A 13,996-nucleotide genomic window follows, 5' to 3' on the forward strand; every position below is an offset into this window, starting at 1 on the left:
CAAGAAAAAAGCTGGAGTAGCCATTTTAATATCGAATAAAATCGACTTTCACCCTAAAGTGATCAAAACTATCAGGGAGAGCCATTATAGAAGCATACTTGATTTCATGATTTTCTAAATAATTTTACATTCCAATATGCTTATAATAAGTTTAAGGCAATCATTCATATCATAGACTTAAGGAATTACAAGAGAACTGTTTACATGTTTTTCTATTAAGAATAGTACCTGACTAAATACTCATTATCTGTTACTAGTCTCCCATAAGTTCGCTATAAGTTTAAAGCAACAATTTTTATGTCACAAGTTAGAACAGTTTTGTCAAGAGGCAAATCATCTACCTTGTTATTATATAATCATCTATCTTATTAGTTTGGAAGTTTTGTCTAATCAATACTTCATTTTTGTTCCTTGAACCTATAATAAACTGTCCCCTCAAAGTTTACAAACTTTAGTTACCAGATAATTGTCCCATACAAAATCTAGAAGAAATCTTTTCCTTGATCATACATTTGTTCCAAGCCTGCTTTCTTTTCCTAGTGCAATTAGTTTGTGATACATGAAGGTTTAGAGAACCCTATTTGTAGCTTTTATTGTATAGAGGGCTTGAAATTATTTGTATTAATTTAAGGATTCTATAAAATCACTATCAGGTACTATGAAAAAAATTTTAACTTGGAAAAGATTTGATACATAGTCCATCTTTTCTTTGGAGATAATAGAAGCACGATGCATGTCTTGTTGAGTCCTACAGCAAAAGAAAACTTAAAATAAATTCTTCTTTTTCATTGTAAAAAAAATAAATAATGCTTGTATTTGCTGTTATAGGTCATTTGTTATTAGAATTTATCTTAGTCTGTTTCATGCTGATATAGGAGAATAACAAATAGGTAATTTCTAATGATAGAAGTTAGTTCACAAATTCTGACTTTTAAGCAGGGACTGACATCTGATAAATGCCTCCTCCTGCTTCATTTCCTGGTAAAATTGCAAGAGAGAGTAGGAGATTGAACTTACAACCTTATCTCTTTTAATTGGCATTGATTCATTCATGAGGGTAGACTTCTCATGATGTAGTCAGCTCCTATTAGTCCTCCCCTTTCAAAACTAATGTTAAAGATTAAATTTCCATCATGTACTTTGAAAGGAACACAAATAAAATTAGTGTAGTCTATGTAATACATACTCATATAATTAGTCAGGGTCATCACCTTTCTGCTGCCCTTCATTTTCTTCCACATGTAGGCATCCACAGAGTCTTCAGTGGGCAGTCTGGAATCTGGAGTCATTCTGCTTCAGTCCTAAAGAATACTGTTTAGTGTGATTCTTCATTGTGGATGATACCATATCACTACAGTTTTTCTTCTTCTGGAAATATCTTTATTTCATCTTAATTTTTCAAATGTCTTTACATTGGTGTGTGTGGATTGTTACGTTAGTTGCATCTGTTGAATGCTTGGAAAACATGTTCTTTTGGCTTCTACTGTATCTGTTGAAAGTAGTTAATGGTCTGGTAGTTGTTTTGTAGGTAATCTATCTGGACTTCTTTCTGACTTATTCTCAGATGTCTAAATGTATATGTGTATATGGTAGGTGTGGTACTTAAACTTATGTTTGGTATTTCATCATTTTTGCAGGCAACATGCTCTTAGGTACTGTTTGGGCTCTTTTTTTCTCTTGTGGAACTCCAGTCAGTTGTGTACAGCGCCTTTGTGAAATCAAGTCTGCATCCACATTGGTGCCATGACACTATTTTTTCATTTTAGTACTTTACTTGTAATATTTTCCTCTCTCAAACTTGTTATTTTTGGATGATGGTTTGTAGTGAATAATTTACTTGTCATTTCACAAAAATATCTGACTGCCTGTTTGCTCAAGAGTATTGAATACTTATAACCTTCTTATTTTTCTAGAGAGTAGCATTTCTATAACATCTGCTTTTCTAGATTTATCTACACTTTTCATCAAATCACACAATAGCTGCTACTACTAAAGTTCCAAGTCAGAATTCATGCTAGGTTTTGCTTTTTATTGTCTGTTTTTAGTGTGTGTGTGTGTGTGTGTGTGTGTGTGTGTGTGTGTGTGTGTGTATTTTGAGACACGGCCTCATTGTGTAGCAACATTATCTTGGTCACTGTGAAGAGACGCCATGACCAAGGCAACTCTTGTTTTAAAAAAGCATTTAATCAAGTTCTTGCTTACACTCTCAGAGTCCATTGTCATCATGGCAGGGGCATGTTGGCATGTAGGCAGGCTCTGAAATAATTGCTGATTCTTAGGCAGAGAAGTAGAGAGCCTAGGCCTGGTATGGGCTTTTGAAACCTCAAAGGCTACCCCAGTGATTCTTCATCCAACAAAGCCATACTTCCTAATCCTTTCAAAGAGTTACACTCCCTGGTGACTATTTAAATATATGAGCCTGTGTGGGTGATTCTTATTCAAACCACCACACTGAGACTGGCTTCAAACTGGTGACCCTCCTGCCTACTCTGTGCTCCTATAATAAATAGTGTGTGCTACCATACTCTGCTTGATTTCTCTTGATGTAAAAATTTTTTTCTAGGAAAATTAACCTTTATCCTACAAAAAATATATAAAAATGGGAGGTTGCAGGTGGAAAATAACCTGAAATGTGTATCAATTCATATGTAAATAGTGAGGAACATAGATAAGTTGACAGTAGAAAAGATAATACTATATTGAAGTGTTTGTAATCTTACCATTTGGGATTATAGTTGAGAAAAATAAGTTTTGGCAAATTAAAAAAAAAATTAGGAAAGTAATAACATTTTTTTTCTTACCATAGACCTTTAATATTGATGTACGACAGTTACACTGGGCAGAATATATAGAGAACTACTGCATGGGGACTAAAAAATACGTATTGAATGAAGAGATGTCTGGGCTCCCTGCAGCTAGGAAGCATCTGAACAAGTAAGTACGGCAGAGGCTTGATGAACATTTTCCTTATTTATGAAATATTACACAGTTTGCTTTGGTGAAGTATTCTGAATAAAAATAATGTATTATATTTTAAAAAATGTTTACCCTTGGGTTTATAACGATGTGGTATTTATCTAACTTAAGATTATTAAAAGGCTGGAGAGATGGCTCAGTGGTTAAGAGCACTGGATGCTGTTTCAGGGGACCAGAGTTTGATTCCCAGTTTGCATAGTGAATCACAACTACCTGTAACTCTAGTTCTAGAGGATCCCACACTGTCTTCTGGCTTCTACAGGCATCAGAAATACATGCGGGGTACAGACATACATACAGGCAAAAAACCATACACATAAAATAAGTAAAGATTATTAAAACTTAATATCTTATTAATGTATGTGTATTCCTGATTGTAAACTTTGAGTATAACTTAGTTTCAAAAATCACTATTTGCTTCTAATAAATTTCTATTGAAAAAGTAAAAGTATTAGCAGAAAATGAAAATATTTTTTGAATCAGAAGTTACTTGCGTATTTTTTTATAACATGCAGCACAGAATAATGGTTCCTTAATCTTAGTAGAAGTATTACTTGCTGATTTAAAATATAATAAACTCAGAAAATAGAGGAGTCAAGATTAGCTGTAGTCCATCATTCAGAGATTTTAGTACTACTAAGGGTTATCTCATTATACTTCTTATGATTTCTAAGATTCATACTATGTATTCACTTGCCAAGGCCACAGCACTATGGAGCTGGCAAAATGCCAGATTTGTTGATGAGGAAACTGAAGTTTGCAATACTGTATTTTACTAACTGGAAAGGAAACTCGAACATAAATATTTTGACTGCTTATTTAAAGCTATAGTCTCTATTTCTACACTTTCATTGCTCTACTACAGTCCTGTCTTAGACTGCAATATTAAGTTCCTAGAATTTATAATCTGAAGGGTTAAATTTCTTCAGACAACCATCAAAAGTCATAAAAAATGTTTAGAAATATTCACATTGTAACATGCTTGCTGATCTTTGAGAGCAGAAGGGTCTTTTATGGAGCTAATGCTGTATTATTCTTAGATGAGGACTTGTCAGTTGGCTCTTGAGTTTGGGGACTATTAGCTGTGTGCAGCTATTAGATTAGATAGAAGCTCCAGAAATTCAAGACATACACACTGTTTTACTTCATTTGTTTACTTGCTTTCTTGCTCACTCTTCCTTCTTGCCTCCTTTTCTTCCTTCCCAGATTTCTCCCCACCCCTCTTTGTTTCTGACAGGATAGTATTCTGTAGCCTAGTCTGACCTCAAACACAGGATCTTCAGGATCTTCAGCCTCTCAAATGCTAGGATCATAGGAATGAGGCCACCATGCTTGGCTTAACCTGTAGTTTGTGGATGTCTACCATAAGAATAGGTACACAGGATGCTCAGTTTAATTGTTGCTTACTAAGTTATATTCCAGGTACACTGATAAGAAAAGACTTTGTTGTACTACTGTCCAGATGTAGGCAGGTATGTTTGAATAGTGCTAATTTGAACTTAATAACTTTAGTTTAGTTTTTAAATATTGGAAGTTGAAAGATGGTGTAGAATTTTGATTAAATTTATAACTTAATTAACTCCTATCAAAAAATAATTTTTTTCTAGGAAATATTTAATGTATCTTTTGATTTGCTTTTCAGGTTGCGGAATATCCGTTATGGTTTCAATACAATCCTTGTGATACTTATCTGGCGCATTTTTATTGCAAGATCACAAATGGCAAGAAACATCTGGTACTTTGTGGTTAGTCTGTGTTACAAATTTCTGTCATACTTCCGAGCATCCAGCACTATGAGATACTGAAGACCAAGAATTTAGCATTAGAACATCTATGCATACGGTGATCTAAATGCACAAAATGTAAAATGTACTTAAGTCATCTCACCTTTTGTTAAAGACATTAAATCATCTTAAATTGGAGTGTGGAGTAAATTATGGTCCATTTTATGTAACATTTTAATGTTTATGCTCAAAACCTAGTGAATACACTGTGGTATGCCAGCTCAGATCTGCAATAGTCACTCAAATTATGATTTAACATTTTAATCCTTGGAATGCAAAGGGTAGGAAGTGGGCAGAAGTGGGGCTATGGGAACATTGACCAGTATAACTGTGCAGTTACTGGAACATACTAATTAAAATATGCCTTAACATGCAGTCCTAATATTCAGTGCAATGGAAAATGTCCAGACAGAAGGCCTAGATAAATTAGTTAAGTATTTGATTTGATTCTTCAATGTTGATTTCTTTTTTCTTTTTAAATCCTTTGAGAGGTGGGGTTTAGTTTTGCTATGACCACAGCCATGTATTTTTTTTCTTCATATAAGTTACAGGTTGTATCAAATGCAAAAACTTGTTCTGATTTTCTTTCTGAATAAATGTGTGTTGCATATCATTTTTATAAGTAATTAGTTGCTCTTATCAGAAGGCCAAATACTATTCTAAAGACACTAGTAGATCTGAATGAATTTAAGGTTCTGTCTGTATCAATGTATACTCTGTGCATTTGAGCAAAATGAAAACATGCACAGTAAAGGAAACCATTTTTCTAGTCTGCATTTTGATCAAATGGAACTCTGGTGATATATGTTTTCATTTTGAAGAGGATTTCTTGAGACTTTATGAGAGGTGGGATTGAGGAAGGATTCATTATACTTAAACCTCTTCTCCCTTACAAATTTTCCCACAGGACTTGCCCCATATGAACATGCATTATTATGAAGGAATGTAGTTATAGCTTTTAACATTAAGAAAATGCCCTCATGTGTTTACCAACACATACTAATTTTGACCTTGAAAGCTGAATTCCTTTAAAAATGAATAATGCATAAGTTTGTGTATAAAATTAAATAAAGGATTTTACCATGTAAAGTAGCAAACTGTTGAATGAGTTTCAAGTCATCATTTCTTTGCATGTTGTTTTAGCTTTAGAAAGACATGCGTTATAGAAACAAGTGATAGCAAGAAATTGATGTATATTTATTGATACATTACAATTCCCTTTAAATCTTACTAGTTTGTTACTATATTATTTTTTAATGGCTTGTTCAGCATAACACAGTTACAATTAAGCTGATCAAGTTGTACTACATTTAAATCATCAGCAGTGTATCTTGAAAGTGCTTAAAAGGTTAGTTCATAGTACAAGAAATTAAATGTAACTTTACATTTTAATTTTTTGTCAATTAAAATACAATGTAGAAGAAGTTTATTTTACTATTGTGGAAAACAAAATGTAAAAGAAACCAACTTTTTCCGTACTGGTGTATAATCTTGAAAAGGAAAAAAAAAATGCTTCTCTGTTGAAGCCAGACTTTGTGTAGTAAAACTTTTAAACATTATTTTAAAAGAAATATGTATGTAAATATCTGTGTATTCTTTGGAATGATTCTGAAGTCTCTGGTCTAGGACCATGCCTCTATAAGGTGTGAGAGACCGTGATGGTATGTGAGAATGGAATAAATGATGCCTTTGATTTAAGGTGGCCCATATAATATACATTGAGTACTCCATGTCTCCAAATGTATTTCCATGATGTAATGAAAACACACTAACCTTTTTATGATTTTTATACATCTGCCAAAATATACTGAGAATCTGATAAATTGTCTTTGGGTCTCTGAAAAGAATCAGGTGCAATATGGGCAGGCCTGTAAAGTGAAACAGATACGTGTCTTCTGTTGTATTGCTCTTGTAATCTAATTTAAAGAACTGCTAACTAAGGCTGTGCTGAGGTCAAATTAATTTTATGTGTTTAGAATTCTGTTGTCAAAAGAAAGGTAATGAATAAATGATGCTCATCCTGGAATTTATAATTTTGAAATGAGTATGGAGTAAAATGTGAGATTGTTGAGCTTTATCAACTATACTTTGGATTCAAGTCATATTTAAAGAGTTTGGAGATGTATACTGTTTGTAATTTGCTAGTCAGTGTTTTTAGTTCTGATTATATTTTTCATATAGATTATTCAATAGGACAACTTTGTAAAATAAATTTATTTCATTCACCTCATTTGGCAAAACTGTATTCTGAACCATTTAGTTTTTCCCTTATCTTTTCTTCTCGGAACTCTGGCATACATATTTGTACACTGTAATGTCATTGTAACTGTTTAATTGCCTTGGCAATGCTAATGTATCTTAACGCTTAGTTCAGAAAAGCATGACCAGGTCGTATGTTGTTTGACTTAAGGGTGACTTAGAATAAGTGTTTCTCCAGTCTGCCAGATAAAGCTTGGTAGTGGGAGGGGACTCTGATCTCTCTCCTTTGTGTTTGTCTATAGGACCTGATTGAGAAACTTTTGTTTCGTGTTTTTTTGTTTGTTTTAAGTGTAAACTGATAATCTTTTATAAGAAGTAAATAGAAACATTATTGGGTGCCTTTGTTTGTAAACCAAAAAGTAATAAATGAATCCCTATATTTCTATTATAGCATCTATTGTATTTTTGCATTGTGGAAACCATCTGAGTTAAAATGGCTACGATGTCAAAAGTAGTCCTTTAATCCTTTTTCTTTCTTAGGTGTCCTCATCTATTCTCACAATCTTTTTATTTATGTCTTGAGTTGTTCACACAGCACTTTAGGGGAAGCATATAGGCAGAATGAACATTTATTTAAAAGTATTTTTATATAGTGATTAATAATGAGGCAGATTTTTTGTTTTGCTTTTTAATGTAAATAGAACCAGGAGACTACCCGTGTGTTCCTAGGATGAATGACATTGTGTTAATTTATAGGTTTTTCACCAGTAATTGATCTGACTTCATTTAAAGGACTATTCATTTTCATAGAGATTGAGTGAAGCACCTGGGAGGGGTGGCACTGAGAGTGTGTCAGGATGGGGTTGGAGTATAAATGGCTTTGTAAGCATTCCTTTCTAGGCTGACTTCCACTCTGCCTTGAAACTGGTTGCACTGACTTGCTCTGCTTTAAGAAAAACATTCTAACTTTGCATGAGAAGCTTAGAGAAAGGGGTATGTGCTGCGTAACTTATTACAAAAATGAGTTTATCAGTCTGTTTATATATGAAATATTTTCTTAATAAAGAAAATTTGAGCAACATTAAGTTTGACGTACTCCTTTGCAAATTAATGAGTCTAAAATGCATTTACTTAAAAAAGCTCCAAGTGGTCTAATGAATTTAAAAACCTTTCCATTGGCTTGGGCTCTGAAGAAGAAAGCTCTCTTCATTCTGTGTGTATTTGTTTGGGCTGAAAAATCATGGACTATTTGTCAAATTCATTAAAGTATATAAATATTCCTTTGAAATATTTCAGTATCTTATGTAAATATGCTAATGACTTTGACAGATTAAAATTTTATATGAATAAACCTTTTAGAAAAGGAAACATGCATGTAAACAGACAAATGAGGTTAGTTTTATTTGAAATAGTTATCCAGGGATATCATGTATTTTGTTTTGTCAACATTTAATTTGATATTTAATACTCAGTTTCCTGTTTTATGTCACATCTTTCTCAGGTTCTTATCTTTTCTTCCAACTTAGTTCCTTGCACCATGGGAGCAAATCCAGCCTGCACCTTGGACATTGTGAGGACACCAGCTAATGCTTGTTGAGTGCTTACTGTTTGTTAGGCACAGCGCTAAGCATTTCCATGTATTGTTCTATTTTTGTTTTCCTATTGTCCCTGTTTTAGAAGTGTGATAACCAAGCAGAGCCAGGACTTGAACTCATTCTAGCTCTGAAGCCTGTAGTCTTGTCCAGTATAGCTATAGCTGATCCTCCATATCCGCATCTGTGAATTTAAGCAATCATGACTTGAAAATAATTTTTTAATTACTTGCAAACTTCTGTTCCATGAACAATACAGTATAGCTTTAGTCTTGTGCCCTTAATTACCTGGGTGTGTTTCTCAGGTGATTTTGTTGTGTATCAACCAATATGTACTTAAACCTAGATGGTTTATCTATTCTATATTTAGGGCATGTAGTATATACTGTTAAACATGTGGCTTGTCATTTGAAATGTTCTGTGCTGCATGACTATTTACATAGTGTTTATATCATTAGGATTAAGTATTTCAGAAGTACTTTTTTGTGTACTGGTCAGTATGCACACACCAGACAACTTCTGTAAAAGACTCAGGCATCCAAAGATTTTGGATTTGAAACTGATTCACTGTTTAGAAAAGTTTCTTGTCAAGGTTCATTTTTCATTCTTAAAACTCAACATTTGGTGGCGCATGCCTTTAATCCCAGCACTTGGGAGGCAGAGGCATATGGATTTCTGACTTCGAGGCCAGCCTGGTCTACAGAGTGAGTTCCAGGACAGCTAGGGCTATACTGAGAAACCCTGTCTCAAAAACAACAACCACAAAAAAATAAAAATAAAAAAAACCTCAGCATTTATTCCTTCAACAAATATTGAATTCCTATTATGCTCAGAAACTGTTTTATATCACAAATGTCTAAATGATAAGCTTCAAAGTAATCCATTCTTGGATGTGACAGTCTTCCCTTGAGAGCTTTTTGAGTTGATAAAAGCAGGTTAATATATACCACAAATAAGGACAGAATACAGCTGAGAGGAGGGAGCACTTACTGGAGAAAATCTCACACAAGCATAAGATATTTGAACACGTAACGGGAAGAGGGAGATGAAGAGATTTCCAGGCCTTAGGAAGTGTGTCTTCAAATCTTGTGGTGTACCACAAGATTTTGGGTGTCTGTTGGTGGGGGGCGGTGCTAAAAGACAAGATAGTCAGGGAAACTTGAAGCTGGGAAGGAAGGGGAAACCTAGGCCCTTTGAACTCACTGTTGTGAACTGCCTATCAAAAACTCAAATACTTCAAGATTTTCTTGAACCATACATGTCTATTAAATATGAATAGACTTAAACTGTCTGAGAGAGAAAACCATTATTTAGTGTCACTATGTTTTTGAGAGTATGAACCACATCTATGTTTAAATAAACTTTTGCTTTCAGTTTTCTCTGATTCTTATCCTCCAGGTAGCAAGGTGATCTCATAGGAACCCAGAAGTGCTCATTTGAGTCAGAGCCCTGGGTTCAGCAGTCTCTTTTTAAGACGTTCCCCATGTAATGCTGATGTCCACCAAAACTAGAGAGAATTGCTGGTTAAGTTGGTCCCAGTGAGGTACAGTGTTCTAGGTTAGCCCACTGGGATTTTGAGAGACAGTAAAGAAAAATAAAGATAATGGGATATGGACATACATAAAAGGTCTGAAATGGCCTGAATTGAAATGATGAGGCCAAATACTAGATGCTGCTGCCTAATGGGGAAATGGGGTAGACTAGCTTTTGTTCCACTCTTCCTTATGTTCTTTGTTCTGCTATGAGCATGAGTTGTTTTAAAACCAGAACAAAATTTCTGTTTTAACTTCCAGATAAGTATATAACATAATGGGAAGAAAAAACAAACATATAAACAGCAAAGGTTAAAATGTGGTTTTGCTCCATTAAAGGGCCAGGGTGTATTCATTTTGGAGTGTTGGCTTGAGGAAGAATGTCTGGCTCACAGATGGGAATGATTTACAGCAGCTTATCTGGGTCTTGTGTTTTAATTTTTCCTTAGTATTCTTATACTTAACTAAGGTGTGACTCAGCCTGTCTATGGTCATCTTGTCATCTAGGAGTAGTGGCTGTCTGCAGCTAGTCACAGACCTCAGCTAGCTTTGCTTTCTAATGATAATACCGTGTTGGCATTCTCATGTATAAACAGTGGACCTTGAGTTTATAGACTGAACTAGAGGAACTGGTAGTTCCTCTATTGGTGTAAGCTAAGAAGGGATTTCTGGTCCTTAAAGCTGAGTTCTAGAGTCCTGTGTCATGGTAGCTGCTCACCACCAGAGCATGATATAGCCAGTTGAAAGTAATGAAAATTTTAGTCCTAGTTGAGGAAATTGATTTATTTTTCTTACCCTCTAAGAAAAACAGGACATTTTCTTACATACCCCCTTAATGGAAAATACCTGTTCATGTTTCCTCTATTTCATCTGTGAGCTCTCTCAGCACGTAGACTTTACTTTGTAAGATAACTCTCATAGAAGATACTACTAAATTCAACTTAAATGATGAAATAAGACTATGTACAAGATTTTGCAAAGAGGATAATACAAGTTCATGTCAGTAACCTTTGTTATTTTTTATCTAGACATGTTAATAATACAAGTGGCCAAATTAGAAACTCCACAGTTGTTCTAGTTTCATTCTTTGCTATAATAAAACACTTTGACCAAAGCAATTTAGGGGAGAAAAGGATATATCTGACTTGTACTTTCCAGTCATAATCCATCCCTGTGGGAAGTCAAGGCAGGATTTTGAAGCAGAAACCATGGAAGAACACTATTCATAGGCTCCTTTGTAGCCAGCTTTGTTATATAGCCTGTTCAGGGAATGGTGCTGCCCGTAGTGGGCTGGACTCACCTACATCAATGAACAATCAAAGCAAATTCCTACAGACCAACTTGATATAAGCAATTAATTCCTCAACCCAAGCTTTACACTTAGATGATTCTAGATTGTGTCAAGTGACAAACTTGACAACAGTTGACAAGCTCCACTGAATAAACCTGAAAAAAATAGGCTATTTTTTTTCACTAAGTTCTTAGATCATAAATGTATTATTACATGGACTTCTTTGTTTTGCCCTTTTTGGTGGTGGTGTTCTTGTGACATTTAGCCAAAGAAATTTAGTTGTATAGATTAAGAACCCATTTGATTCTTCCTTAGCTCAGTAATGCCAAGCTGGTTGGGAAGGCACACTGACCGCACAGTCGGGTAGTCTGCCCTCTCGCTGACCTGCCCTCACATATGTCTTCTCTACATTACCAGAATGCATCACTAGGCCCGGGCCAGTGTACTGTAAAACACTACTCACCCACTTAGATGTCCACCCAACATCACTCCTTCGTTTTCTCTTCCCATGTTTGTAGAATTATTTGAACTTATACCATGTTAGGCGTTACCTTGAATGTCAGAGACATTCTCTACAAGCAAGTTTGTTTGTATCCATATTCTTGTTATTTTAATACTGTCAGATTCTAGATCATCACAGAACACATAAGAAGGTTTCATGAGGAAACACCACTAGTTGCTTCCAGGATACCTGTGTGGCACTGAGATGAGTTAGCACAGTTTCATAAAGGCATTTTCAAAACCACTCCTTAAAAAGAAAAATGGAGGAGTTTCTTGGGTCAGAAAAGAAATCAATACCACAAGGGCAAGGGGGGAATGTGGACGAGGAAGCTTTATAAAGCTCCACTGTGGATCATTTCCCTCAAGCCCAGACGTAGGAGTTTACCTAGCTACATCTCTGAGGGCTGTGCATTGTCTGTCTGCCAGCCCTGGTCCCATTGCTGCCCTGTCCCTTGCTGCATATTTCTTGGTTAACCCTCTATCTGGTTTGTGTTCCCATCTCTCACTTGACTCTCAGAAGCATCTGGCTTCCATTTCCCAATCCATTGGGTAACAGACAAGAAAAATACACATAAAAAACAGATTTAAGGTTTGGGACACAGTCACAAGGTTAGATTGGGGTTGACCATTTCTTTTTGTTAGTTTGTTTTGTTTTTTGTTTTTTGTTTGTTTTTTTTTTTTTTTTTTTTTTTTTTTTGAGACAGGGTTTCTCTGTATAGCCCTGGCTGTCCTGGAACTCACTCGAACTCAGAAATCCGCCTGCCTCTGCCTTCCAAGTGCTAGGATTAAAGGCGCCACCACCGCCTGGGGTTGACCATTTCTAACTTGCTGACTTGATTGTACTTTTCAGCCTGTGGGTTCATCTTTTATTGGGTAACTCAGCAAATAAGAGTTGTTATCAGAGAAAAGATTTTTCACACATGCTTATTAAATTCCTTTTAAGTTGGTTTCTCTGACCTTAACGTTTATCACCACATTTCTAGGGTTCTCGAACCATTGGGTCAGAAACTTCCAACTTCAAATGACATCCCTCCCAGAGAGAGGCAGTCTGTAAATCACACCATTCTTCCCTGCTAATCCCCCAAACCAAAGCTTCATAGCTGACCAGTGACCAAAATAACCAAGATAACCAAGACCCTAGGTCCCTAGGATGACACAGCCTGTGTTCCAGTTCCTGTTTGTAGCCCAACAATTGTTTGACAGACAAGTTGGTCTTTCGTTTCTTAAGGAGCCAAGGGATTTGTAGTTGGTGACCTGGGTTCCATTTGTGTGCCAAGAATGTTTTGGAGTTTTCTTTCCTTTTGCTTGCCTTTGAAAGATTGAAAGCTAAAATGTGAAACTACACACACACACACACACACACACACACATACACACACACACACACACACACACACCAATTGTGCAGCTTGACTCTTCTAACAGAACTTCACATGTCATTAGGCTGATCTTCTCAATGCATAGTGCAAACTGCCCTTTAATTAGTTAGAACTTCAAACTCCAGAGCCAGCCAAAAGGGAGGGGAAGTTGCCCCACCTGTACAAAGAAGGATAGAAGATGACTATTTGGAAGAAGGAAGAGGGAGAATAGAAAAAACATTTCCAACTTGAACTAGATTCCTTTCTCAGAACCTGAAATGTTCCATTTACAGCTGTAAGTTGTAGGGTACATTCATTTCAAAGCTGTTAGATCATGGCCTTGGTCTATGTTTGGACCTGGCTACTCTGTTCTCTACACAGTGTTTTCACTTATTTTAAAGAGTGGGCACTTTTCCATAGTAGGTTACCAGCTTTTAAAACGTTTTACTATTTTATGCGTGTGTATTGCCTGCATGAATGTGTGTTTGTGTGCCACAGTGCATCCTTGGTGCCTTGAGGAGGCCAGAAGAGGGCATTGGTTCCCCTGGAACTGGAGTTACAGACGGTTGTGAGCTGACATGTAGATGCTAGGGATTAAATCCAGGTCCCCTGGAAGGTCAGCCAGTACTTCCAACTGCTGAGCCATCACTCCAACCCTACCAGTTGTTTTTAAGGCTTAAATTACTCTTTCCATTGTAGTTCAAGTCAATAGTTAATAAATCTCTCTCTCTCTCTCCCTCCCTCCCTCCCTCCCTCCCTCCCT

The 13,996-nt window shown here is 35.8% G+C and overlaps 1 protein-coding gene across 5 annotated transcripts in view; it reads left to right on the plus strand.

The window, feature by feature from the left end:
- Far1 (fatty acyl-CoA reductase 1) overlaps window positions 1-7,412 on the plus strand; it is a 62,902-nt gene extending 55,490 nt beyond the window's left edge. For all 5 annotated transcript variants that reach the window (XM_031387956.1, XM_031387952.1, XM_031387953.1 and 2 more), the window contains exons 12-13: window positions 2,807-2,934; window positions 4,619-7,412. In XM_031387956.1, coding sequence (XP_031243816.1) covers window positions 2,807-2,934; window positions 4,619-4,781 — 291 coding nt within the window. In that variant the 3' untranslated portion in view covers window positions 4,782-7,412. The remainder of the gene's footprint in view (window positions 1-2,806; window positions 2,935-4,618) is intronic.
- Window positions 7,413-13,996: the final 6,584 nt, after the last annotated feature.

Source organism: Mastomys coucha, unplaced genomic scaffold, assembly GCF_008632895.1.
Source record: "Mastomys coucha isolate ucsf_1 unplaced genomic scaffold, UCSF_Mcou_1 pScaffold21, whole genome shotgun sequence".
NCBI classification, from domain to species: Eukaryota; Metazoa; Chordata; class Mammalia; order Rodentia; family Muridae; genus Mastomys; species Mastomys coucha.